The sequence below is a fragment of the Thalassophryne amazonica genome, chromosome 3 (assembly GCF_902500255.1).
Source record: "Thalassophryne amazonica chromosome 3, fThaAma1.1, whole genome shotgun sequence".
NCBI classification, from domain to species: Eukaryota; Metazoa; Chordata; class Actinopteri; order Batrachoidiformes; family Batrachoididae; genus Thalassophryne; species Thalassophryne amazonica.
Window position 1 is genome coordinate 121,438,308 of NC_047105.1, and position 26,593 is coordinate 121,464,900.

General features: G+C 42.1%; 1 protein-coding gene across 1 annotated transcript in view; it reads right to left on the minus strand.

The window, feature by feature from the left end:
- Positions 1-255: 255 nt before the first annotated feature.
- The window catches only part of mfsd4aa (major facilitator superfamily domain containing 4Aa), a 92,369-nt gene continuing 66,031 nt past the window's right edge, over positions 256-26,593 (minus strand). The window contains exons 7-10 of the mRNA XM_034167395.1: positions 17,967-18,114; positions 17,803-17,873; positions 7,332-7,452; positions 256-424 (exon numbers count right to left, since the gene is read on the minus strand). Coding sequence (XP_034023286.1) covers positions 366-424; positions 7,332-7,452; positions 17,803-17,873; positions 17,967-18,114 — 399 coding nt within the window. The 3' untranslated portion in view covers positions 256-365. The remainder of the gene's footprint in view (positions 425-7,331; positions 7,453-17,802; positions 17,874-17,966; positions 18,115-26,593) is intronic.

The following is a 26,593-nucleotide window of genomic DNA, read 5'->3' on the forward strand; positions in this document are numbered from 1 at the left end:
ATGGACCTCAGCCGTCTGCCAGAGGGGAGGGTGAATTTTCCTAACTTTAAGCAGATATGTGATTCATGTGAGGATCTTGATTGTGATTACAGTAACAGTGATGCTGCAGAGGCTATACACATTCTGTTTCAAATCACATGCGAACATTATGACGCTTTGAATGAAAAGATTCTAGCAACACGTACATTCAGTCAGGTATAGCAGTTAATCTGCCGTTTGATCATTAAGCTTCATTGTCGACGTCCTCGGAGTCAAAGTGAATTTTCGTTGTGACATGGAGGAGGATGCTGCAGCAACATCTAAATCTTCAAAGTGCTGAGATGAGATGGATTTATAAGTAATCTGTATCTCTGGTGTCTGGTTTCCTAAAATGAGGCTCCCTCTGATTTGGGCTTTTCTGTCATCTCAGTATTTGTAGACAAACCTGAATAGGAAACAGCAAAAAACATTTTTGTCCAAAATATAGTGAAGGTCACATTTCAGATCTTCTCTGTCTGAAACTGGAAATTGGAATGGAATCCAGTCAGAATATTGTTCTGTTCACTGAATCTACATGCATGAATGCAATAAAAATGCTCTGATCTACAACCTCAGTTCCCAAATGCTTATTGAGTGTTGTTAGAAGGAAATGTGATGTAACACAGTGGTAAACATACCGTTGTCCCAACTTTTTTGAAATGTGTTGCAGGTATCTATTTCAAAATGAGCAAATATTTGCACAAAACAATAAAGTCTATCAGTTTGAACATTAAATATCTTGTCTTTGTGGTGTATTCAATTGAATATAGGTTGAAGAGTATTTGCAAATCATTGTATTCTGTTTTTATTTACATTTTACACAATGTCCCAACTTCATTGGAATGTTGTGTGGGCCGCCAGAAGAGGAGGTACTGCTGGCCCACCACCAGAGGGCGCCCTGCCTGAAGTGCGGGCTTCAGGCACGAGAGGGCGCTGCCGCCACGGACACAGCCGGGGGTGACAGCTGTCACTCATTATCTCATGACAGCTGTCACCCATCTACGCTTCATCATACTACTCCATAAAACCCGGACGTCATCTCCACCTCATTGCCAAGATATCATCTACCTGTGAAGGTAATTTCTCTGCTGACTTAAAACTAAATAATAGTCTGAACTCTTTTGCAGCCGTTTTCCTGTGGTGTGCCTTATCTGCTGGATTGGCGTTTGGTGTGAACAGCGACGGCTTCGCTTCACACCCAAACCAGATAAGTGGTTTAACAGGAGCTGCACGAGTGTGTGATTAGAGGGGGAGGTGACTTTCCACCTTTTGACTGTTTTTGTTACTGGGTGTGCACACACCGACATCTCACTGTTTGTGCTCCTCACCAGCAGTACCAGATCCGACAGTCGGGGACGGTGATCACCTGGGAATTCGGGACTTGGCGGCTCCAGTATTCACCAGGTTCGGAAATCATGTGGTTCCGGCTCTTCTCAGGACAGACGTCTTCTATCCTCGAGCGTGCCCACACGTCACCTTTGTGTATTGACTGCTATCATATTCTGAGATTGTCTGTATAGTCGTTGTGCACATTCACAACATTAAATTGTTACCTTTTGGCTCATCTATTGACCGTTCATTTGCGCCCCCTGTTGTGGGTCCGTGTCACTACACTTTCCCCAACATGGAATTGGGGTTGTACTATGTGTTTTTTATGTATTGTTCACTGTAAATGGAATGACTAGTGTGACATGAAAGACAGCAGCTCCTGTTGAACTGTAAAGTCATTTCAACCCAAAGAGGCTATATATAACCTCTTTGTTTCAACCACGGATCCATGTATCCTACGTAGTAGATCTGATTGTAAATGTGTAAACTGCAAGAGGATAGCTGCTCTGAACAGCAGGAGAGCAGCAGATCCACACTCAGACTGAACTTCAACCTTCTTTTGAGCTTTTCCACCTCGAACGCACCTGAAGAGTTGGGTGCATGTGCTCTACATTCGGACTGGCTGCGCAAATGAGCCAAACTGTTTAGAGTGCAAATAGTTCTCTGAGGTTTTTGAATGCACCTCAACTTTGCCCAAATGGAGGTTGATTTTCATTTGGTTGGCATTTGGGCTCATTCGGCCTTGAGTGTAATGGTGGTATAAGGATCAGGAAGGATGAAGTGTGGACAGCTATGAAGGGGATGGACAGTGGAAAGGTACTTTCTCTCAAAGAAATACCAGTGAAGGCCTGGAGATGTTTAAAATCTTGAAAACTGTGCCAGTCCATTAGTGGAGTGGAGTGACAGAGAGGCATACCAGTCATATTTTTTTTGAGAGAAAGGGAGATGTTCATAGCTGTAGGACCTGTAGCTGCTGTAGTAAGTGATGAAGTCAGTCTGCCACAGCATACAGTCTGGCCTATAGTAGTTGAAATGAGCAATCAAGCTGCTCTTGTAGTGTAGATTTCACCGGCATTGTCTCTGTCCCACACTGAATGTTCTTAGAACTCCATTTACGTCCATCATTAATAAATGCAAACAGCATAGTACTATATCTGTCTGGAATAGGCAGTTCTCAAAAAACCTTCCAAGAAAGTAACTGAGGGAAGCCACCAAGACACCCATGAGAAAACTATGACAGAGTTGAAAGCGTCAAATATGAAATTTGTCCAATATGAAATTTGTCTGATTATGTGCATCCACTGACAATGGAAGGACCACACTGTACTACTACTGACAGCTAGAGTTGCCATCTTTATGCTGTTATTCTACTGTGTACCATACAGAAGCTTATTACTGTAAAAAGATTACAGGACTGTCCCACTGTTAAATTACAGTAAACAGCTGTGGCTGCCAGAATAGTTATGTAAAGAAAAATACAGTAAAACAAGAGCAATCAGAGATTTCTGACATCTGTCAATCTGGATCTGGTTCACCTCCAAAATGCAGTGGAGTCTTCCATGTCCGAATATGTATCTGTGGTGCAACTGTGGTGAGAATAAGTGAAGTAGTTTTGACGTAATCCTAAAAAGCCTATAAAGTGAAACTTGATCCAGAATCCAGATCCAGATCACATCCAAAATTTAATGGAGTCTTCCATAGCGTAATCCTTCAAAGCCTATAAGAAGTGAAATCTTGATCCAGAATCCAGATTCAGATCACCTCCAAAATTCAGTCGATTCTTTCATGCCCTAATATCTATCTGTCGTGCAAATTTGGTGAAAAACTGTGAAGTAGCTTTGAAGTAATCCTTCAAAGCCTATATCATGGGATCTTGATCCAGAATCCAGATCTGGATCCGGATCACCTCTAAAATTCATTGGAATCATCCATGCCCTGATATCTATCTGTTGTGCAAATTTGGTGAAAATCTGTGAAGTAGTTTTTAAGTTATCCTTCAAAGCCTATATAAAGTGAAATCTTGAGCCAGAATCCGGATCTGGATCACCTTCAAAATTCAGTGGACTCTTCCATGTCCTAATATCTATCTATACTGCAAATTTGGTGAGAATCCATGCAGTAGTTTTGACATAATCCTTCAAAGTGTATATAAAGTGAAGTCTTGATCCAGAATCAAGATCCGGATCACCTAGTCTTCCATGGCCCCATATGTGTCTGTGGTGAAAATCTGGTGACAATCCGTGAAGTAGTGTTGAAGTAATCTTTCATAACCTATATAAAGTGAAACTTGATCCAGAATCCACATCCAGATCACCTCCAAAATTTTATGGAGTCTTCCTTGGTCTATTTTCTAACTGTCATGAAAATCTTAACTCAGCCACATGGGGTGTGCAGCCAGTACATTCTGAGTGCCGGTCCCAAGCCCGGATAAATGAGGAGGGTTGCGTCAGGAAGGGCATCCGGCGTAAAACAAGCCAACCCAACTATGCAGACACAGAATCGAATTCCCATACCGGATCGGTCGCGGCCCGGGTTAACAACGTCTGCCACCGGTGCTATTGCCCAACAGGGTGCCGGTGGAAATTGGGCTACTGCTGGGTGAAGACGACAAAGAAGAGGAGGAAAACATTGCCACGAACAGCGGGAGAAGAAGAAAACTAGAAGGGTGGAAATGAGAGTGGGGACTTTGAATGTTGGTAGTATGACTGGTAAAGGGAGAGAGCTGGCTGATATGATGGAGAGGAGAAAGGTAGACATATTGTGTGTGCAAGAGACCAAGTGGAAGGGAAGTAAGAGCAGGAGCATCGGCGGTGGGTACAAGTTGTTGTACCATGGTGAGGACAGGAAGAGAAATGGTGTTGGGGTCATTTTAAAGGAAGAGTATGTTAAAAGTGTGTTGGAGGTTAAGCGAGTGTCTGACAGGGTGATGAGTGTGAAGTTGGAAATTGAAGGGGTAATGATGAATATCATCAGTGCATATGCCCCACAGGTAGGTTGTGAGATGAAGGAGAAAGAAGATTTCTGGAGTGTGTTAGATGAGGTGGTGGAGAGTGTGCCCAAGCATGAAAGAGTGGTGATAGGAGCAGACTTCAATGGGCATGTTGGTGAAGGGAACAGAGGTGATGAGGAAGTAATGGGTAGATATGGTATCAAGGATAGGAATGGGGAAGGACAGATGGTAGTTGATTTTGCAAAAAGGATGGAAATGGCTGTGGTGAATACCTACTTTAAGAAAAGGGAGGAGCACAGGATAACATATAAGAGTGGAGGAAGGTGCACACAGGTGGACTACATTCTTTATAGGAGATGCAAGCTAAAAGAAATCAGAGACTGTAAGGTGGTAGCAGGAGAGTGTGTCACTAGACAGCATAGGATGGTTGTTTGTAGGATGACTTTAGAGGTAAAGAAGAAGAAGCAAGTGAGAGCTCAACAAAGGATCAGATGGTGGAAGCTGAAGGAGGAAGACTGTTGTGTGAAATTTAGCAAACAGGTGAGAGAAGCACTAGTTGGAGGGGAAGCAATTTTGGACAACTGGAAAAGTACTGCAGATGTGGTGAGGGAGACAGCTAGGACAGTACTGGGTATGACATCTGGACAGTGGAAGGAAGACAAGGAGACTTGGTGGTGGAATGAAGAGGTCCAGGAAAGCATAAGGAGAAAGAGGTTGGCGAAAAAGTTTTGGGATAGTCGGAGAGATGAAGAAAGTAGACAGGAGTACAAGGAGATGCGGCGTAAGGCGAGAAGAGAAGTGGCAAAAGCAAAGGAAAAGGCATATTGCGAGCTGTACAAGAAGTTGAATAGTAAGGAAGGAGAAAAGGACTTGTACCGATTGGCCAGACAAAGGGACAGAGCTGGAAAGGATGTGCAACAGGTTAGGGTGGTAAAAGATGCACATGGTAATGTGCTGACAAGTGAGGAGTGTGTGCTGAGAAGGTGGAGGGAATATTTTGAAGAGTTGATGAATAAAGAAAATGAGCGAGAGAAAAGGCTGGATGATGTGGTGAGAGTAAATTAGGAAGTAAAAGAGATTAACAAGGAAGAAGTGAGGGCTGCTATGAAGAGGAAGAAGAGTGGAAAGGCAGTTGGTCCAGATGACATTCCAATGGAGGCATGGAAATGTTTAGGAGAGATGGCAGTAGAGTTTCTAACCAGATTGTTTAATAAAATCTTGGAAAGTGAGAGGATGCCTGAGGAGTGGAGACGAAGTGTGCTGGTTCCTATTTTCAAGAACAAGGGTGATGTGCAGAGCTGCAGTAACTACAGAGGCATAAAGCTGATCAGCCACAGCATGAAGTTATGGGAAAGAGTAGTAGAAGCTAGGCTTAGAAAACAGGTGATCTGTGAGCAGCAATATGGTTTCATGCCGAGAAAGAGCACTACAGATGCAATGTTTGCTCTGAGAATACTGCTGGAAAAGTACAGAGAAGGACAGAAAGAGTTACATTGTGTGTTTGTGGACTTAGAAAAAGCTTATGATAGGGTGCCAAGAGAAGAGTTGTGACATTGTATGAGGAAGTCTGGAGTGGCAGAGAAGTATGTTAGGGTAGTGCAGGACATGTACAAGAATAGTGTGACAGCGGTGAGATGCGCAGTCGGAATGACAGACTCATTCAAGGTGGAGGTGGGATTACACCAAGGATCAGCTTTGAGTCCTTTCTTGTTTGCAGTGGTGATGGACAGGTTGACAGATGAGATCAGACAGGAGTCCCCATGGACTATGATGTTTGCAGATGACATTGTGATCTGTAGTGAGAGTATAGAGCAAGTTGAGTCTAGTCTGGAGAAGTGGAGATATGCTTTGGAGAGAAGGGGAATGAAAGTCAGTAGAAGCAAGAGTGTGTACATGTGTGTGAATGAGAGGGAGCCCAGTGGAATAGTGCAGTTACAAGGAGTAGAAGTGGTGTAGATGAGTTTAAATATATGGGGTCAACTGTTCAAAGTAATGGAGAGTGTGGTAGAGAGGTGAAGAAGAGAGTGCAGGCAGGGTGGAGTGGGTGGAGAAAGGTGGCAGGAGTGATTTGTGACCGAAGAATATCAGCAAGAGTGAAGGGGAAAGTTTACAAAGTGAGACCAGCTATGTTGTATGGTTTAGAGACAGTGGTACTAACAAAAAGACAGGAGGCAGAGCTGGAGGTGGCAGAGCTGAAGATGTTGAGATTCTCTTTGGGAGTGACAAGAATGGACAAGATTAGGAATGAACATATCAGAGGGACAGCTCAGGTGGGACGGTTTGGAGACAAAGTCAGAGAGGCAAGATTGAGATGGTTTGGACATGTGCAGAGGAGGGACCCAGGGTATATAGGGAGAAGGATGCTGAGGATGGAGCCACCAGCCAGGAGGAGAAGAGGGAGACCAAAGAGGAGGTTCATGGATGTGCTGAGAGAGGACATGCAGGTGATTGGTGTGACAGAGGAAGATACAGAGGACAGGATGAGATGGAAACGACTGATCTGCTGTGGCGACCCCTAACGGGAACAGCCGAAAGACAAAGAAGAAGATGAAAATTTTGTCAAAATCCGTGTAGTAGTTTTGACGTAATCTTGCAAACAGTCAGTCAGACAGACAAATAAATAAACACAGGTATAATGTAAAACATCGTCTTTTGGGTCACCGCTGTTGATTTAGCTTCTTTAATACAACTCCAGGAATGATGGGTCCCCACAGTTGGGGATTGTGTTCTTCATGGGTGTGTTGGTCTTTAAAAGATGTCAGGTGCAGTGCTGGTACATCGCCATCCTGAGGCAGCAGAAAGCAACTGCACCATAGACCAACAAAAATATGCCCTAAAGTTGAACCAAAAGTTATTCTGCTACTTATATGATACAAAATTCAGATAAGCCTAGTTCATGATGTGCAACCACTCCGGATGTACATTAAGGCTGAGCTTCTTTTATCAAACTACATTGAAACTGTCATTAAACTAATGTAAAAATACAAAAAAATCTGGTTTGTGTGTGTGTGTGTGTATATATATATATATATACCTGTGTGTTGTTTCCTGTGAATGTTGTGGACATAAAGGAGTAGCAAGAATAAACTCAAACCAATGCAGGATGATATTGTGCCACAAAGCATGAAAGAATAGCTGCCCTGAGTGTTGATCACCTGTGGGATAAAAAAAACAAAACAATCGGAGGGTTTTTAATCTGCCAGAGAAAACAAATGTAGCCAGAGAACAGGATTTTCATCTCTGTTTGTGTCTCAATCATTCAGGTGCATCACCACAATAATTCTAATGCAGACCAGTCTCCATCCATGATGAAACACTTTGGAAAGGTTTTAAAACTTAAACATTAACCTGAATTTGAAGTTAATTTCAAGTAACTATGTGTAGAAATAATTTTTATTAACAACTTCAACAAGTAAAGTCAAGTCTGGGAACATGCACTGGTACTGCGCTTCACCACATCCATGATACTACGGAACTGCCTTGAGTACAGGATGGCAACCACCCAAGCAGACAACCGGTTCACTCCTACCACACAAAAGTAAACCATCTACTTTCCACAGCCTGGTGACGTGTGTGGGCATCCCCTTCTCCAGCCACGGCAACATGACAATAATAATAATAATGGTTTGTATAAAACAAACACACAGTCAACAAGAGCAATCAGAGATTTCTGATGTCTGCCAATCCAGATCCACATCATCTCCAAAATTCAGTAGTGTCTTCCATGCCCTAATATCTATCTGTGGTGCACATTTGATGAGAATCTGTGAAGTAGCTTTGACATAATCCTTTAAAGCCGATATAGATACACTGAAAAAAATGATACTTTGGAACAACTTAAAAAAATTGATGTAATTTGTTACAGCTAATTTTTTTAGTTTCTCACAATGTATATTTATGATTTTGTAAAGTGATTCCAGCAGATTTAAACGGGAAACCACAATTTTCCATTAGACCAATGTAAATAAGTACTTTGAATGAAGTGCACTGTGTTTCACTTTTTTCAGTGTAGCATCAAATCACAACAAAGTTGCCTCAAGGCGCTTCATAAAGTAAGGTCTAACCTTATCAACCACCTGGGGCAAGCACACAGGCGACAGTAGTAAGGAAAAACTCCCTCTGAGGAAGAAACCTCAAGCAGACCAGACTCAAAGGGGTGACCCTCTGCTTGGGCCATGCTACAGACAAAAATTCAAAACAATTCACAAAACGAAGTGTTGCCGGTGCACAGGACAGGCGGGTTTCAGAAACAGACACCACACCCATTTCTGGATGGAGCTGCACCTCAAACAGAGAGAGAGAGAGAAAAAAACAGAATCAGGCATTAGAAAGACAACAAATACAGCGTAATTTGTCAGCATTAAGCAACAAGAAAAACCAAAGAAATACTAAGGTGATTGCCGGCCACAAGCCCTAAGCTTCACTAAAAGACCCAGAATTTAGATAAAGTTGAGGCTGTGGCCCACTCCGTTTCCTAATAAAATGAATTTAAAACAGTAAAAAGCATAGTAACATACTCTGCCAGTATGCTAGCCATACGAAAGGGAAAATAAGTGCGTCTTAAGTCTGGGCTTGAAAGTATCTACAGAATCTGACTGTTTTATTGATGCAGGGAGATCATTCCACACAACAGGTGCACAATAAGCGAAAGCTCTCTGACCCACAGACTTTTTATTCACCCTAGGGACACAAAGTAGTCCTGCACCCTGAGAATGCAGAGCCCGGGCAGGTACGTAAGGTTTAATTAGGTCAGCTAAGTAGGGAGGTGCCAGTTCGTGAACAATTTTATAGGCTAGCAGCAGACCCTTAAAATCTGATCTCACAGGGACAGGAAGCCAGTGAAGAGATGCCAAAATGGGTGGAATCTCCACCTGTCTTGCAGGATTGGAGGCTTTCGGTCGATTTATGGCCATTAAGCTGTGCAATGAAATTCTCTGGAATACTTGCATCTCGAAGGCATGAAATATTAATCGTCTGAACTGAGTGATTAGACACTTTAGCTCCTACACCCTGGTGGATTCCACCCTGGAATGCCACGGATACAAAAGTTCCCAATCTGTTTTTTTCCACGTGGAGATTTCTTGTACCACACTGGATCATTGGCTGCACAATTATGCTTTATTGCTAGGAAACATGGTGAATCTGGAGCATTCATCTCCCTGGGTCTGTGAACTTTTAACTTTTTGTAGTACAACCCTAATTCCAATGAAGTTGGGACGTTGTGTCAAATGTAAATATAAACAGAATACAATGATTTGCAAATCCTTTTCAACCTATATTCAATTGAATACACCACAAAGAAAAGATATTTAATGTTCAAACTGATAAACCTTATTGTTTTGGTGCAAATATTTGCTCATTTTGAAATAGATAGCTTCAACACTTTTCAAAAAAGCTGGGACAGTGGTATGTTCACTGTGTTACATCATGTTTCCTTCTAACAACACTCAATAAGCATTTGGGAACTGAGGACACTAACTGTGAGTGTCGTAATTGGGTATAAAAGGAGCATCCCAAAAAGTCTCAGCCATTCACAAGGAAAGATGGGGCGAGGATCACCACTTTGTGAACAACTGCGTGAAAAAAATAGTCCAACAGTTTAAGAACAATGTTTCTCAATGTTCAATTGCAAGGAATTTAGGGATTCCATCATGTACAGTCCATAATATAATCAGAAGATTCAGAGAATCTGGAGAACTTTCTATATGTAAGCAACAAGGCTGAAAACCAACACTGAATGCCCGTGACCTTTGATCCCTCAGGTGGCACTGCATTAAAAACCGACATCATTGCATAAAGGATCTTACTGTGTGGGCTCAGGAACACTTCAGAAAACCATTGTCTGTTAACACAGTTAGTCACTACATCTACAAGTGCAAATTAAAACTCTACCATGCAAAGCGAAATCCATACATGAACAACATCCAGAAATGGCACGGCCTTCTCTGGGCCCGAGCTCATTTGAAATGGATGGACGCAAAGTGGAAAAGTGGTCTGAGTCCACATTTCAAATTGTTTTTGGAAATCATGGCCGTTGTGTCCTCTGGACAAAAGATGAAAAAGACCATCCAGATTGTTACCAGCGCAAAGTTCAAAAGCCAGCATCTGTGATGGTATGGGGGTGTGTTAGTGCCCATGGCATGGACAACTTACACATCTGTGATGGCACCATCAATGCTGAAAGGTACATCCAGGTTTTGGAGCAACACATGCTGCCATTCAAACAACATCTTTTTCAGGGACGTCCCTGCTTATTTCAGCAAGACAGTGCCAAGCCACATTCTGCACGTGTCGCAACAGTGTGGCTTCGTAGTAAAAGAGTGCGGGTACTAGACTGGCCAGCCTGCAGTCCAGACCTATTGCCCATTGAAAATGTGTGACGCATTATGAAGCGCAAAATACGACAACGGAGATCCCGGACTGTTGAACAACTGAAGTCGTACATCAAGCAAGAATGGGAAAGAATTCCACTGACAAAGCTTCAACAATTACTGTCGTCAGTTCCCAAATGCTTATTGAGTGTTGTTAGAAGGAAAGCTGATGTAGCACAGTGGTAAACATACCACTGTCCCAGCTTTTTTGAAACGTGTTGCATGCATCCATTTCAAAATGAGCAAATATTTGCACAAAAACAAAAAAGTTTATTAGTTTGAACATTTCTGTGTAGGCTCTCAGTTGTCCAGGTGGTTTCCATAGTAGAGAAGCTTGAATCTTCTACTGGACTGGGTTGCTTGACGTGAGGATGTTTCGCTTCAAATCACAGAAGCTTCCTCAGCTATAATTCTTGATGACGGCTCTCTCCTGATAACGTGAATGAATCATTACCATGAACAAAAGACTGAAACTGCTTTGACTTGAGTACCACATTGTAAACAGGGGACAAAGCGTGTCTGAGACCCGCTCCGCGGTTAAGGCTGGGTTTCAAAGATTTTAACTTCCTTGTCCTCAAAGGGGAAAGGAAGTTAAAATCTTAGCCAGAGAGAAGAAATGGTTTGAGAGAGGTGTCAAGGGAGCATTCTTTGTAAAACAGTTGAAACCCAGCCTTAACAGCGGAGCGGGTCTCAGACACGCTTTGTCCCCTGTTTACAATGTGGTATTCAGGTCAAAGCAGTTTCAGTCTTTTGTTCTTGGTAATGATTCATTCACGTCATCAGGAGAGAGCCGTCAAGGGAGCCATCAGGGGAGGCTTCTGTCCTGTCATTAGGAGAGTGCTAACTAGAGCACAAAAGGTGCTAATTAGAGCTATTGTTTAGTCACTAGCCTATAGCAGTCAGCCTCTCGGTAGGTGGGGTCTGGTTAGGTTAAAAAAACTCCAGCTTTTGTTGGCTTCTGGTTTATTCTTCTCTACAAGAGTCAAGATAGAAGTCAGACTACCAGAGCAAGAATTGTAGCTGAGGAAGCTTCTGTGATTTGAAGCGAAACGTCCTTACGTCAAGCAACCCAGTCCAGTCGAAAATTCAAGCTTCTCTACTATAGTTTGAACATTAAATATCTTGTCTTTGTGGTGTATTCAATTGAATATAGGTTGAAAAGAATTTGCAAATCATTGTATTCTGTTTATATTAACATTTTACACAACGTCCCAACTTCATTGGAATTGGGGTTGTATTTCACTTGGGATCTCTCCCCTCCAATGGCATAAATCTTTGGCTGAAAAGCTCTCTGGTGGCCCTTTCCTTGGCCTGTATGAGTTTTTGCACTGCGTTCATTCAGCCAAACAAGCATTGCTTCGCCATTGCTTGCTGTTTGCAGTTGCGCATCTCTCCAACACAATTTCCGGTTTTCATCTCTTGCTCCAAATCCAAACTGGAGGGACAGGAACCACCAAAGTGTCCTTTGCAGAACTTCTGGGGTGTGGTCACTGAACTGGCCAGTAGAAAAACATGCCTCCTCATCTGCATCCTTTAAAGACTTTGCTTGTGGTTTGTTACCTTTGCCGTTTTGGATAAGGGACTTTCTCTTTGCTGCAAGGACCATTCATGACGTTTTGAACTCCTTATGGAGTTCAAGATGTTCAGGTGGGATTTATTCTCTTCAAGGTATCGTTGTATACTTCTCTGAAAGCTGTTGATGGTGTTCAGCTCGTCATCAGACCCATTCGCTTTCTTCACGTCCATGAAGAATTTGCTTAACAGATGGTCAAGGTCATTAGCTGGTAAGTTTTCAATGTTTGTGTTTTTCCAATGCTGTTTAGATATTTATGGAATATGTTCATGTCCGACTTGTTTTTTTTTTTAAACTGTGTTTTTAGCTTTTTGGTTTGTAACAAAGTTGTCACTCTGTTCTTGACTGTTTGAAGTTTTTTTTTCATTTTCATGGTCTTCATTTTACATGTCCGCTTTGAGTTTGTTTGTTGTTAATTCCAACATTTTCTTTGTTTGTTTTTTGTTTTGTTTTATTTCGCGCGGTGAAAAATATGTGTTCCGGACAGATTGTCATGGTAACCGGTCTGATATGGGAAAATATTTGGCCCCAAACCAGCCAATCAGAGAGCACGTAGTGTCACAGCCATATAATAATAGTTTATATTGCAGGATGTAGAGAAGAGCCTTTGCTTATGGCTGTCCTACATTGGTTTAAATGAACAATCTGCTGACATTAAGCAGTCCAGTTATATTGAGCCATTTAAGTCCAAGCTTTAAAGTCACATTTATTTATTTATATATTATTAGTAACATGTATAATACAGAACTACCAGCTGACTATGTGTTTTTTTACTCTTTGTAATTCAGGTTGGTTAAGTAAGCAGATCTTGTTTGATTTGGATTGACCAGTCTAATTATTGACCATGTTTGGATATCATGTGGTATTTTGTACTGATATTTAGGGGATCATGGTATTATTAAAGTGCCGGTATAAGACCTTGGGTAAGCGAACCGGAAATCAGTCCCCATATTTTTGACATTGGATGTTATGAGCTTTTAATCCAGTGTTTTGTGCAGCAGCTCCGAGCTGAAAAAAGCAGTTTGCGTTAGCAACAACAAAGAGCAGCACATCCGAGGTGGGTTTTGCAACATATTCATGCTTTGGTTTTCTTTCAAAGTCTCTGCACGTCCTCTGGCTGTGTTAGTGTGGTCAAAACAGCAACAGTGAAAAACAGAGCAACAAAAGTTGCACGAGATTAGAAACATGGATAAAACCTTCTCACCTGTCAATCAGGTGACAAGTTGCACTTTCCATATAAATGCACAAATTCTGCATTCCTCCTGTTCACAGAATGCAGGTTGGGGGCTTATCCAGACAGAAAGAGGATGCAGCAGTCCTCCAACAATACTCTTAGAGTAAAGGTCCATGTTTGAACACATTTCTTCATACTACTACTACTACTACTACTACTACTACTAATATTTTATTTATTATATATAGTGCATTGGACCAGCCCTGTGTCTCGCCATGCTCCTGGTTAATTCTGTGGGTTCAGCCTCATCATACTGTGCGTCCAGAAAGTATTCACAGCGCTTCACTTTTTTCCATATTTTGTTATGCTAGTCTTACTCCAGAATGGAGTAAATTCATTTTTTCACTCAAAATTCTACTTACAACACCCCATAATGACAACATGATTTTGTTTTTTTAATTTTGCAAATTTATTCAAAAGTAAGAAATGTACATAATGTGTGTGTACATGTACATTATGAGTTACACTCTTTACTCAATACTTTGTTGGTGCACTTTTGGCAGCAGTTGCAGCCTCAAGTTTTGTTGAATATGATCCCACAAGTTTGGCGCACCTATCTTTGGGCAGATTTGCCCATATTGCTTTGCAGCACCTCTCAAGCTCCATCAGGTTGGATGGGGAGCGTCAGTGCACAGCCATTTTCAGATCTCTCTAGAGATGTTCAATCAGATTCAGGTCTGGGCTCTGGCTGGGCCACTCAAGGACATTCACAGAGTTGTCCTGAAGCCACTCCTTTGATATCTTGGCTGTGTTCTTCGGGTCATTGTCTTGCTGAAAGATGAACTGTCACCCCATTGTGAGGGCAAGAGCGCTCTGGAGCAGGTTTTCATCCAGGATGTCTCTGAGGATGAATGCAGCAATTACAATCCTCACTAGTTTCTCAATTTCTTCCACTGAAAAACATCCCCACAGCATGATGCTGCCACCACCATGTTTCACTGTTGGGATGGTGCCTGGTCTCCTCCAAACATGACACCTGGCATTCATGCTAAAGAATTCAATCTTTGTCTCATCAGACAAGAGAATTCTGTTTCTCATGATCTGAGAGTCCTTCAGGTGCCTTTTGGCAAACTCCAGGCGGGCTGCCATGTGACTTTTAATTAGGAGTGGCTTCCATCTGGCCACTCTACCATGCAGGCCCGATTGGTGGATTGCTACAGAGATGGTTTGTCAGGGTTTGAATATTTGTCTGGTTTTCTGTTTTATTTTCTTTGGTTTGTTTTGTTACTTTTCTGTTTTGCTGTGTTTTGTTTTTCTGTGTGTTCTTTCTCTTGCTGGATTTTACTGCTTGGGTCTGTCTTTCACTATCTCTCTTTTCTGTCTCTTGGTGATGGGTGTTTCCCTTTTTCTGGCCAAGCCCTTGTTCTGGTGCTTTCCATCCACACCTGTTTCTGATTTGCTGATTAACACCTGGGGTTACATAAGCTCACTGGTGTGTTTGCTAGTTGCCAGTTTGTTGTTCCTTGTACCTGCATTCCATCTCTGTTCCTGCATTCCATAGTCCTGCCTGCCTCATCGTGTGTACCTGACCTCTAGCCTGTTGCCTCGACCATGCCAACTGCCTGATGATTTTTGTACTGCTGCTTTTTCTTGACTGCCTACTTGTGTACTGACTGTTGCTATCCACTCAAGTAAAGCTTTTTTACAACCAGAGCTGTCTGTTCGAGCCATGCATTTGTGTCCTGCACTTCCTGACCAGCCAGCCTGATATGGTTGTCCTTTCGGAAGGTTCTCTTCTCTCGACAAAGGAATGCTGGAGCTCTGACAGAGTGACCATTGGGTTCTTGGTCACCTCCCTGACTAAGGCCCTTCTCCCCCAGTCCCTCAGTTTAGATGGACGGCTAGCTCTAGAAAGAGTCCTGGTGGATCCAAATTTCTTCTATTTATGGATGATGGAGGCCACTATGCTCACTGGGATTTTCAAAGCAGCAGAAATGTTTCTGTACAGTTCCCTAGACCTGTGCCTTGAAATAATCCTCTTGGGGGTCTACAGACAGGTCCTTTGACTTCATGCTTGGTTTGTGCTCTGACATGCACTGTCAACTGTGAAACCTTATATAATATAGACAGGTGTGTGACTTTTCCAAATCATGTCCAATCAACTGAATTTACTGTAGGTGGACTCCAGTTAAGCTGTAGAAACATCTCAAATCTCAAGGATTAACAGTGGACAAAGGATGCACCTGAGCTCTATTTTGAGCTTCATGGCAAAGGCTGTGAGTACTTACGTACATATGATTTATTTTCTTTATTTTTTAATAAAAACCTACCCCCCCCCCCCCAAAAAAAAAACAAACAAACAAAACAAACAAACAAACAAAAAACTCTACATTCTTATTATGGGTTATTGTGTGTAGAATTTTGAGGAAAAAAAATTACTCCATTTTGGAATAAGGCTGCAACATAAAATGTGGAAAAGGTGAAGCGCTGTGAATACTTTATGGATGCATTGTAGATCGTAAGGCTCTTCACTAATCAGCTGTGTGGTACCCGGTGAAGGCTACTTTGATATTAATCCCTGCTGTTGGCAAGTTTTTCTTTTTTCATTTGGCTTATTTAAATGTGCCTTTATTTATGAGTAGGTGATCTTTGCACCCACAGCTTCCCCTTGACATCCTTTCTGCTCTCTTGGTAACAAGTTGCTGGCAACTAAGAAGGTGTAGATCCTCTCAGAGATAACTGAAATAAGGATCTTGTACATTGTTGGTGTTCCTGAATCTGGAGGTTTTTGTGGTTTTCAATGTCTTATGTCTTGGGAAGCATCTAAATTATGCCTTTTTTTTCTTTTTTAAATTATTTGATTGTATGCATCTTTAAGGTGGTGATGAATGCTGAGCAGATTTTTGATCCAAAAATGTGTTATTCCATCAAGTTCAGGTGACTTCCATTTGCTGGTCTTATTGATGGTAATTGTCTCTCCGATGCAGATATCTGACCAATCTTGGCTTTCTATGTTTTCATTTTAATCCTGTTGTTGGATCCAAGGTGTTGATGCTTCATGACATTTATTTTCATCAATTTTACTGCAGAAATCTTCACCTTCTTGAATTCTAGAAAGTTGTTTAATTTGCATTTAGGCTTTCCCCAGTCTTGGTAGCACTTCCTTCCATCTTCTCTGAAGGTCTTATTCTGTCTAATAAAGCTATGTCTTTTCTTATACCTTCTAACTTGTTGTGCTTTTGCTTGAATCTTTAGTATTAGTGTTTCTTTTTCCAATAATATATTGGTTTCCTCTCTGATGTTCAGCGTTCTTTTTTGACATTATTATTATTACTAGCTGAGTTACCCATTCTACGCCCGGGTAATAAAGAAGAGTTTTAGCCATGTCATTATATTTCATGTCACTTTAGTTAATGTGTGGTTAGTTGCATTGTGTGCATGTTGTCATCATTAATTTTCATAGAGCAATTTGTGACTTTAATGAGACTCAAGGGAATGATGATAAAAAGGCGATATCATGTCATATCACTGGAATGCTCTGGCAAGCCATACACAGCAGGTACATTTTAACGGAAAAATGCACACCAGGATTGTAATTAAAGTGATCCCTAGCCAGCTGCTACTACATAGTACGTAAAGTGTGATGCTTGCTACCTGATCTGAGTACCACATGCACTGTGAAAATAAGGGCTTGAGTGAGCGGGTCATGATCTAATAGATAAGGCTGACCGTGTTTGTGTGTGTTTTCGCGCAATTACGCTTTCACTCTAAGGGCCCCAGTGACCATAGCAAGTTTGGTGTCAATTACTTAATTACTAGTTATATGCACTATTACTAGAAGTTATATGCACAGCAATACTACAGCAGTACTACAGTATATGCCATAACATGCAATGAAGTGAATCAAAAACAACCATTAAATAAAACTAAATTCTCATGGAAAACAAACAAAAATTTCACCTCAGGGAGCTTTGGTGGTTGTTGTCTGTTTCTTTTTTTTTTTTTTGAAATTCTGACAGGATGGCACTAATCCATTAACTCACTGGAAAGCTTTTCATTTACGTCCAGTTTGTTAATACATAGCACTGTGTATCTCGTGCACTTTTGTTTCAAGGGAATAACTAATGAATAGCATAAATCTATTCCTTACCACTGTCGCATGTGTGCTTATTCTAGGGGTTGGTAAGGTTAGACCTTACTTGTGTGAAGCATCTTGAGGTAACTTTGTTGTGATTTGGCACTATATAAATTAAATAAATTGAATTGAAATTGAAATCTTACACTGTTTTGCCAAGCTTTGCTTCTACTTTACTTACTCTCTCAACAGCAAAAGGTACTTGGACGTGCCCCACATCCAACAAGTTCATATTACTGTCGAATGTCTTACCGATCCTGCAATAACCTGCAGCAGCATCTCTCCTGTGCTGGCGCTGGTCACCAGAACAGTTGTTGCACATCCTTTGAAAGACAAGAGACACATCATTTCTTGTAATACTTTTCAAGATGACAAAAGGGTTGCGTGGGCTTTAATATATGTGCCTGTGTTTGTACCCTTGTAGTCCAGGATGTCCTCTGTAAAAGCCAGCATAGATGGGAAAACACTGCTGATGAATAATCCCAACACACAGGTACCAATGAAGAGAAATACACTGCTGGTGTAAAATATCAACAGCAGGACCTGCACCAGAACAACTCCCACCTGAAACATAGAACAGCTGTCATGCAATGAAGGTTATTTGGCCTCTGCAGAATCTGACTATTAAAACTACAAAAAGCATGTGATAAACATGTTTTAGCCATTTGTTGCAGTAAAAATGTGCTGCTAACACAGCCCGATATATATATATATATATATATATATATATATATATATATATATATATATATATATATATATATATATATATATATATATATATATAAAGTCACCTTGGGGGGGGTGTTGGCGGAACTCCTGAGTCCTGAACGTTCGGACTCCGACTGTTGAGACGCTGAGAGAGCGCGCCGCCTTTTCACCTCACCAGAACTTAAATTATTTAGTATTTTATGTATAGCACAAAGGGAGAAAAATAAATGTTTTCTTTTTGGAACTGCTTCTGATTATTTCATGCTGGGTTCAGTCAGATACTGGACCGCTCCTCAATCCGCGTCTTATCCATAACAGTGTGTTAGAAAAGTAGCCGACCTTTTTATTTTTTTCAAAAACCTGATGGATTTGAATCACGTGTGCTTGCATGAGCAAACCTTGAACCTTTGTGCGCATGCGTGAATTTTTTCACGCATGTGCCACCACGTTGAAGTCTCACAGGACATGTTGTGACATGCTCACCTCTTCCACAATTTCTCGGATAGTCACACGACTGAAAAGCCACCGAAAGCCGTCTGAATCTTCCGAATGATGGAAGAGCTGGGCATCATTTTTTTTGAAAAAAATAATAAGGTTGGATACTTTTCTAATAGACCTCGTATATATATATATATATATATATATATATATATATATATATATATATATATATATATATATATATATATATATATATATATATATAGGTAAGCAAGCAGCATCTGAAGCTGCAAAAAGGGTTGGAGCTGAAACTGGCAGTGAACTTGGCACTGGTGACAGTCATGGGATGGACTATTTTGCCGCCTGCTTCCGGGACTGCTGTGGGGAGGTGTAGGATAACAGATGCCGTCAGCTTTCAGCAGGATTCCTGGGACGATGCAGATGGCTGGTTAAGTTGCTGCAAGCTTGCCCGTGACCCGGTCTGGTTCCTGATGATTTCTATCAAAGTCAAAATTTTGAATCGTCCAAAATTTTGTTCCTCGTTATCCCAATGATCCCAACACAATCCCATGATCCCAAGGGAGAGCAAATTATAAGACTTGTTCTTCCAATCTGCTCCTTTTCATTCAGTGGTTTGTAATGTTTTGTTATTTCTGCTTTTCTGTTTTTTCTTTTAAATGAATGAAATAAATATTAGAAAAACTCCAGATGGTTGGCGACATGCTCCAGGATGGCCATGTATGATTGTGGCAGAGGTGGTTACTATCCTGTGAGTTTGCTGATTTGCAGAGCTTCGCCTTTTGGCCAAGCTCCCTTTTTGTCACAACAGTACGGTAGAGCGAATACAATACTGCCCCTGCTGCACCGGTCTGATGCAGGAGTCCCATACTTACTGTAGACAGCTTGGATGGTTCCCTGTTTTCCCCTACTGAGGTGCCTCACGGTCCGCCAGAAGCACCTTGGTGCCGACCGAAAGTCCCTCTCCATGGTTTTTCTGAACTCCTCCCACAACCATGCTCCCCCCCGCCATTATTATTGTACGAGGTCTCTTAGATAATAAACCGACCCTTTTATTTTTTTTTTTAACTATATGGATTTGAATGACATGCGATTACACCAATCATGCTTGAACCCTCGTGCGCATGCGTGAGTTTTTTCACGCGTGTCGGTGACGTCATTTCCCTGTGGGCAGGCCTTGAGTGAGATGTGGTCCCGCCCTCTCGGCTGAATTCCTTTGTTTCACACGCTGCTCGAGACGGCGCGCGTTGCTTTATCAAAATTTTTTCTGGACCTGTGAGGAATATCCGAGTGGACACTATTCGAGAAATTAAGATGGTTTTCTGTGAAAAGTTTAACGGCTGATGAGAGATTATGGGGTGTTTCTGTCGGTGTAAGGACTTCCCACGGAGCGGGACGTCCTGCAGCGCTTCCAGGCGCTGTCGTCGGCCTGTTTCGAGATTAAAACATCCTAATTTAAGGCTTAATTCACCCAGGACATCGTGAGAGAACAGAGAAGATTCAGAAGAGGCCGGCATGGGGAATTTATGCGGACATTCCACTGTTTAAGGACATTTTTTTAATGAAAGACGTACGCGCAAATTCGCCGAGTCGTTTCCGTGACGACTCGGCAAATCTGTGTGCGCCGCGACAGGAAAAACACCTCCGTGTTGAAAACCATTTGTAGAATTCAGACGGCTTTTAATGGCTTTCAACAAGTGAGTAACTGAGAAATTGTTCAACAGCTTGGGCATGTTCCAACTTGTCCGTTAAGATTTCCAACGGAGGTGTTTTTCCTGCCGCGACCCCCCGCGGTCGGGTCCAGCCCAACATGCGACTCTCCCCGCACGTTCTTTTATTACAAAATGACCGTTAACAATGGAATGTCCGAATAAACTCCTCATGCCGACTTCTTCTGAAAGTTCTCTGTTCTCTGACGACTTACTGCGTCAACAGAGCCTGAAATGTGGAAGTTTTCAACTTGAAACGGCGAGACGCTGCCGCCTCGAAGCGCAGATCGCCATCAGGCGCCGTGGACCGTCCTTAAAGCGACACTACCAGACCAAAATCTCTCATCAGCCGTTAAAATTTTTACCGAAAACCAGCTGAATTTATTGAATGGTGTCCACTCAGTTGTGCCTTACAGTTTTGAAAAATTTTTTATCAAACAAAGCAACAGTCTCTGAGCCATTCCTAAACAATGAAAAAAATCGGGGGTGTTGGCGGAACTCCTGAGTCCTGAACGTTCGGACTCCGACTGTTGAGACGCTGAGAGAGCGCGCCGCCTTTTCACCTCACCAGAACTTAAATTATTTAGTATTTTATGTATAGCACAAAGGGAGAAAAATAAATGTTTTCTTTTTGGAACTGCTTCTGATTATTTCATGCTGGGTTCAGTCAGATACTGGACCGCTCCTCAATCCGCGTCTTATCCATAACAGTGTGTTAGAAAAGTAGCCGACCTTTTTATTTTTTTCAAAAACCTGATGGATTTGAATCACGTGTGCTTGCATGAGCAAACCTTGAACCTTTGTGCGCATGCGTGAATTTTTTCACGCATGTGCCACCACGTTGAAGTCTCACAGGACATGTTGTGACATGCTCACCTCTTCCACAATTTCTCGGATAGTCACACGACTGAAAAGCCACCGAAAGCCGTCTGAATCTTCCGAATGATGGAAGAGCTGGGCATCATTTTTTTTGAAAAAAATAATAAGGTCGGATACTTTTCTAATAGACCTCGTATATATATATATATATATAGGTAAGCAAGCAGCATCTGAAGCTGCAAAAAGGGTTGGAGCTGAAACTGGCAGTGAACTTGGCACTGGTGACAGTCATGGGATGGACTATTTTGCCGCCTGCTTCCTGGACTGCTGTGGGGAGGTGTAGGATAACAGATGCCGTCAGCTTTCAGCAGGGTTCCTGGGACGATGCAGATGGCTGGTTAAGTTGCTGCAAGCTTGCCCGTGACCCGGTCTGGTTCCTGATGATTTCTATCAAAGTCAAAATTTTGAATCGTCCAAAATTTTGTTCCTCGTTATCCCAATGATCCCAACACAATCCCATGATCCCAAGGGAGAGCAAATTATAAGACTTGTTCTTCCAATCTGCTCCTTTTCATTCAGTGGTTTGTAATGTTTTGTTATTTCTGCTTTTCTGTTTTTTTTTTAAATGAATGAAATAAATATTAGAAAAACTCCAGATGGTTGGCGACATGCTCCAGGATGGCCATGTATGATTGTGGCAGAGGTGGTTACTATCCTGTGAGTTTGCTGATTTGCAGAGCTTCGCCTTTTGGCCAAGCTCCCTTTTTGTCACAACAGTACGGTAGAGCGAATACAATACTGCCCCTGCTGCACCGGTCTGATGCAGGAGTCCCATACTTACTGTAGACAGCTTGGATGGTTCCCTGTTTTCCCCTACTGAGGTGCCTCACGGTCCGCCAGAAGCACCTTGGTGCCGACCGAAAGTCCCTCTCCATGGTTTTTCTGAACTCCTCCCACAACCATGCTCCCCCCCGCCATTATTATTGTACGAGGTCTCTTAGATAATAAACCGACCCTTTTATTTTTTTTTTTAACTATATGGATTTGAATGACATGCGATTACACCAATCATGCTTGAACCCTCGTGCGCATGCGTGAGTTTTTTCACGCGTCGGTGACGTCATTTCCCTGTGGGCAGGCCTTGAGTGAGATGTGGTCCCGCCCTCTCGGCTGAATTCCTTTGTTTCACACGCTGCTCGAGACGGCGCGCATTGCTTTATCAAAATTTTTTCTGGACCTGTGAGGAATATCCGAGTGGACACTATTCGAGAAATTAAGATGGTTTTCTGTGAAAAGTTTAACGGCTGATGAGAGATTATGGGGTGTTTCTGTCGGTGTAAGGACTTCCCACGGAGCGGGACGTCCTGCAGCGCTTCCAGGCGCTGTCATCGGCCTGTTTCGAGATTAAAACATCCTAATTTAAGGCTTAATTCACCCAGGACATCGTGAGAGAACAGAGAAGATTCAGAAGACGCCGGCATGAGGAATTTATGCGGACATTCCACTGTTTAAGGACATTTTTTTAATGAAAGACGTACGCGCAAATTCGCTGAGTCGTTTCCGTGACGACTCGGCAAATCTGTGTGCGCCGCGACAGGAAAAACACCTCCGTGTTGAAAACCATTTGTAGAATTCAGGCGGCTTTTAATGGCTTTCAACAAGTGAGTAACTGAGAAATTGTTTAACAGCTTGGGCATGTTCCAACTTGTCCGTTAAGATTTCCAACGGAGGTGTTTTTCCTGCCGCGACCCCCCGCGGTCGGGTCCAGCCCAACATGCGACTCTGCCCGCACGTTCTTTCATTACAAAATGACCGTTAACAATGGAATGTCCGAATAAACTCCTCATGCCGACTTCTTCTGAAAGTTCTCTGTTCTCTGACGACTTACTGCGTCAACAGAGCCTGAAATGTGGAAGTTTTCAACTTGAAACGGCGAGACGCTGCCGCCTCGCAGCGCAGATCGCCGTCAGGCGCCGTGGACCGTCCTTAAAGCGACACTACCAGACCAAAATCTCTCATCAGCCGTTAAAATTTTTACCGAAAACCAGCTGAATTTATTGAATGGTGTCCACTCAGTTGTGCCTTACAGTTTTGAAACATTTTTTATCAAACAAAGCAACAGTCTCTGAGCCATTCCTAAACAATGAAAAAAATCGACGAGCGGGTGGACGACTCCTCACTCAAAGACTGCCCACAGGCGAATGACGTAACCGACAGGCGTGAAAAAACTCTCGCATGCCCATGAGGGTTCAAGCATGTCTGATGTAATCACACGTGATTGAAATCCATATGGTTTTTGAAAAAATAATAAGGTCGGATACTTTTCTAATAGACCTCGTAGTTATAGTCCCTTACAACAGAAAGAAGCAATTACTTTTGATTGAAGATCCTGGTGTCTGTAATCATAGAATGTTAATATTTTGGAAGTGATGCCATCAAATCTAGTTGTGTGAATTCCCACCCAGTTTAAACATTTGCTTCCTCTGTTTGAAGTGCAGTAACATGACATGCACACGGCATCCTATCCAGCATCATCTCTTTGGTTACACGAGACACTGATACTTGTACCACAGAAATCAACATGGGAAAAATACATCAGTCCCAAGTGTTTTTGTAGATATTAAAGAGATGAGGAGGGGGATGCAAAAAAATCTTGCCAGTGGTTTCTCTTTTTTTATGCCACTCCACCATGATGTTTTTTTTTAACTTGGCTCCTTTGGACTATGTTGCACAATAGCATCTCGCTACACACAAAGCCAGTGCACCAAGCACTTGTGCGTAATGATGTATGCACTAAAACTACAATATTTTTGTCATGTCTGTGTCAAAGAAATAAAGATAAATCTAAAGATAACTGGTGATGCAAGTGACAAAACACATTTTCTCTCACTGCCACAGAAGCCTATGAAACCTTGAAAATTTTGTCTTGGTGGCTTTCCTCACTAGTCTCCTTCTTGTATGGACTATAGCTACTTCAGATGATTGATATACAATGAGAAAAATAAGTATTTGAACACCCTGCGGTTTTGCAAGTTCTCCACTTAGAAATCATGGAGGGATCTGAAATTTTCATCTTAGGTGCATGACCACTGTGAGAGGCATAATCTAAAAAAAAAAAAAAAAAAAAAAAAAAATCCAGAAATCACAATATATGATTTTTTTAACAATTTATTTGTATGTTACTGCTGCAAATAAGTATTTGAACACCTACCAACCAGCAAGAATTCTGGCTCACACAGACCTGTTAATTTTTCTTTAAGAAGCCCTCTTATTCTGCACTCTTTAACTGTATTAATTGCACCTGTTTGAACTTGTTGCCTGTATAAAAGACATCTGTTCACACACTCAATCAATCACACTCCAACCTGTCCACCATAGCCAAGACCAGAGAGCTGTCTAAGGACACCAGGGACAAAACTGGAGACCTGCACAAGACTGGAATGGACTACAGGACAACAGGGAAGCAGCTTGGTAGAAGACAACAACTGTTATGATTATTTATTAGAAAGTGGAAGAAACACAAGATGACTGTCAATCTCCCTCAGTCTGGGATTCCATGCAAGATCTCACTTTGTGGGGTAAGGATGATTCTGAGAAATCTCAGAACTACACAGGAGGACCTGGTCAGTGACCTGAACAGAGCTAGGACCACAGTCACAAAGATTACATTAGTAACACATGATGCTGTCATGGTTTAAAAGTCCTGCAGGGCAGCAAGGTCCCCCTGCTCAAGCCAGCACATGTCCAGACCTGTTTGAAGTTCACCAGTGACCATCTGGATGATCCAGAGGAGGCATGGGAGAAGGTCATGTGGTCAGATGAGACCAAAATAGAACTTTTTGGAATCAACTCCACTTACCATGTTTAGAGGATGAGAACAACCCCAAGAAAACCATCCCAACCATGAAGCATGGGGGTGGAAACATCATACTCTGGGGGTGCTCTTCTGCAAAGAGGACAGGACAACTGCACCGTATTGAAGGGAGGATGGATGGGGTCATGTATTGCGAGATTTTGGCAAACAACGTCCTTCCCTCATTAAGAGCATTGAAGATGGGTCATGGCTGGGTCTTCCAGCATGACAATGACCCCAAAGACACAGCCAGGGTAACTAAGGAGGGGCTCCATAAGAAGCATTTCAATGTCCTGGAGTGGCCTGGCCAGTCTCAAGACCTGAACTCAATAGAAAATCTTTGGAGGGAGCTGAAACTCCAAACCTGAAAGATCTAGAGAAGATCTGTAAGGATGAGTGGACCAAAATCCCTGCTGCAGTGTGTGAAAACCTGGTCAAGAACTACAGGAAATGTTTGACCTCTGCAGTTGCAAACAGCGTACCAAATATTGACATTGATTTTCACAGGTGTTTAAATACTTATTTGCAGCAGTAACATACAAATAAATTATTTAAAAAAAAATCATACATTGTGATTTCCGGAATTTTTTTTTTTTTAGATTATGCCTCTCACAGTGGACATGCACCTAAGATGAAAATTTCAGACCCTCCATGATTTCTAAGTGGGAGAACTTGCAAAATCGCAGGGTGTTCAAATACTTATTTTCCTCACTGTAATTGAAGCTAAGGCACATTCGGTCATTTGGAAATGCACCTCATGACTTGTCTTAAGCAACGATTTGTATTGACGACTATTCACCACTCATTTTATAACCCTGCTCAGTCCACTTAAGGGGGCTGTAACTGATCCCAGCAGTCACTGGGACAGCAGTGGGGCACATCCTGGACAGGCTGCCAGTCTATGGCAAGGCCAACACATATCCTGTACACAGACAAACTCAGTCAGTACTGAGTTTCCAGTTCACTGTACATGCATGTCTTTGGACTTGGGAGGGGGAGAGAACTCATGAAAACAAAGACGCACATTCACATAAAATCCTGCATATTTCAATTATCACTGCTATTGAACTGAGCACCTCCTCAAGTAATCACAGCTTGTTGTTTCTTTGATTGTTGCTCCCCCTCCCCTTGTTTCACAGTTCTTGTTGGCATCTGTGGTGTTATTGGTTCTAATTTACTAAGCTCCTAGATAAGGAGTGTGTGGGCAATCCAAACTTTTGCACATTAGAGTGTAGACAAATTTGTGTAGACACAGGCACCCACACACACAGACACGTTTCTCCACTGGATTGTGGCTCATCTGGCAGCAGCACCTTTGCTGGTTTCTGTGCAGTATGTGTTCAGATATTCATGTTACATTCATAATAACACAGAATGCAACTTTGTCTTCCTTTTTAAAATCGCACTTGCTTATCTTACTAGTACTTATTAGTGCTAATGTTTTAGGTTTTCATTATTTTTACATGAATAATATCAGTGTGTTGCCATGTAT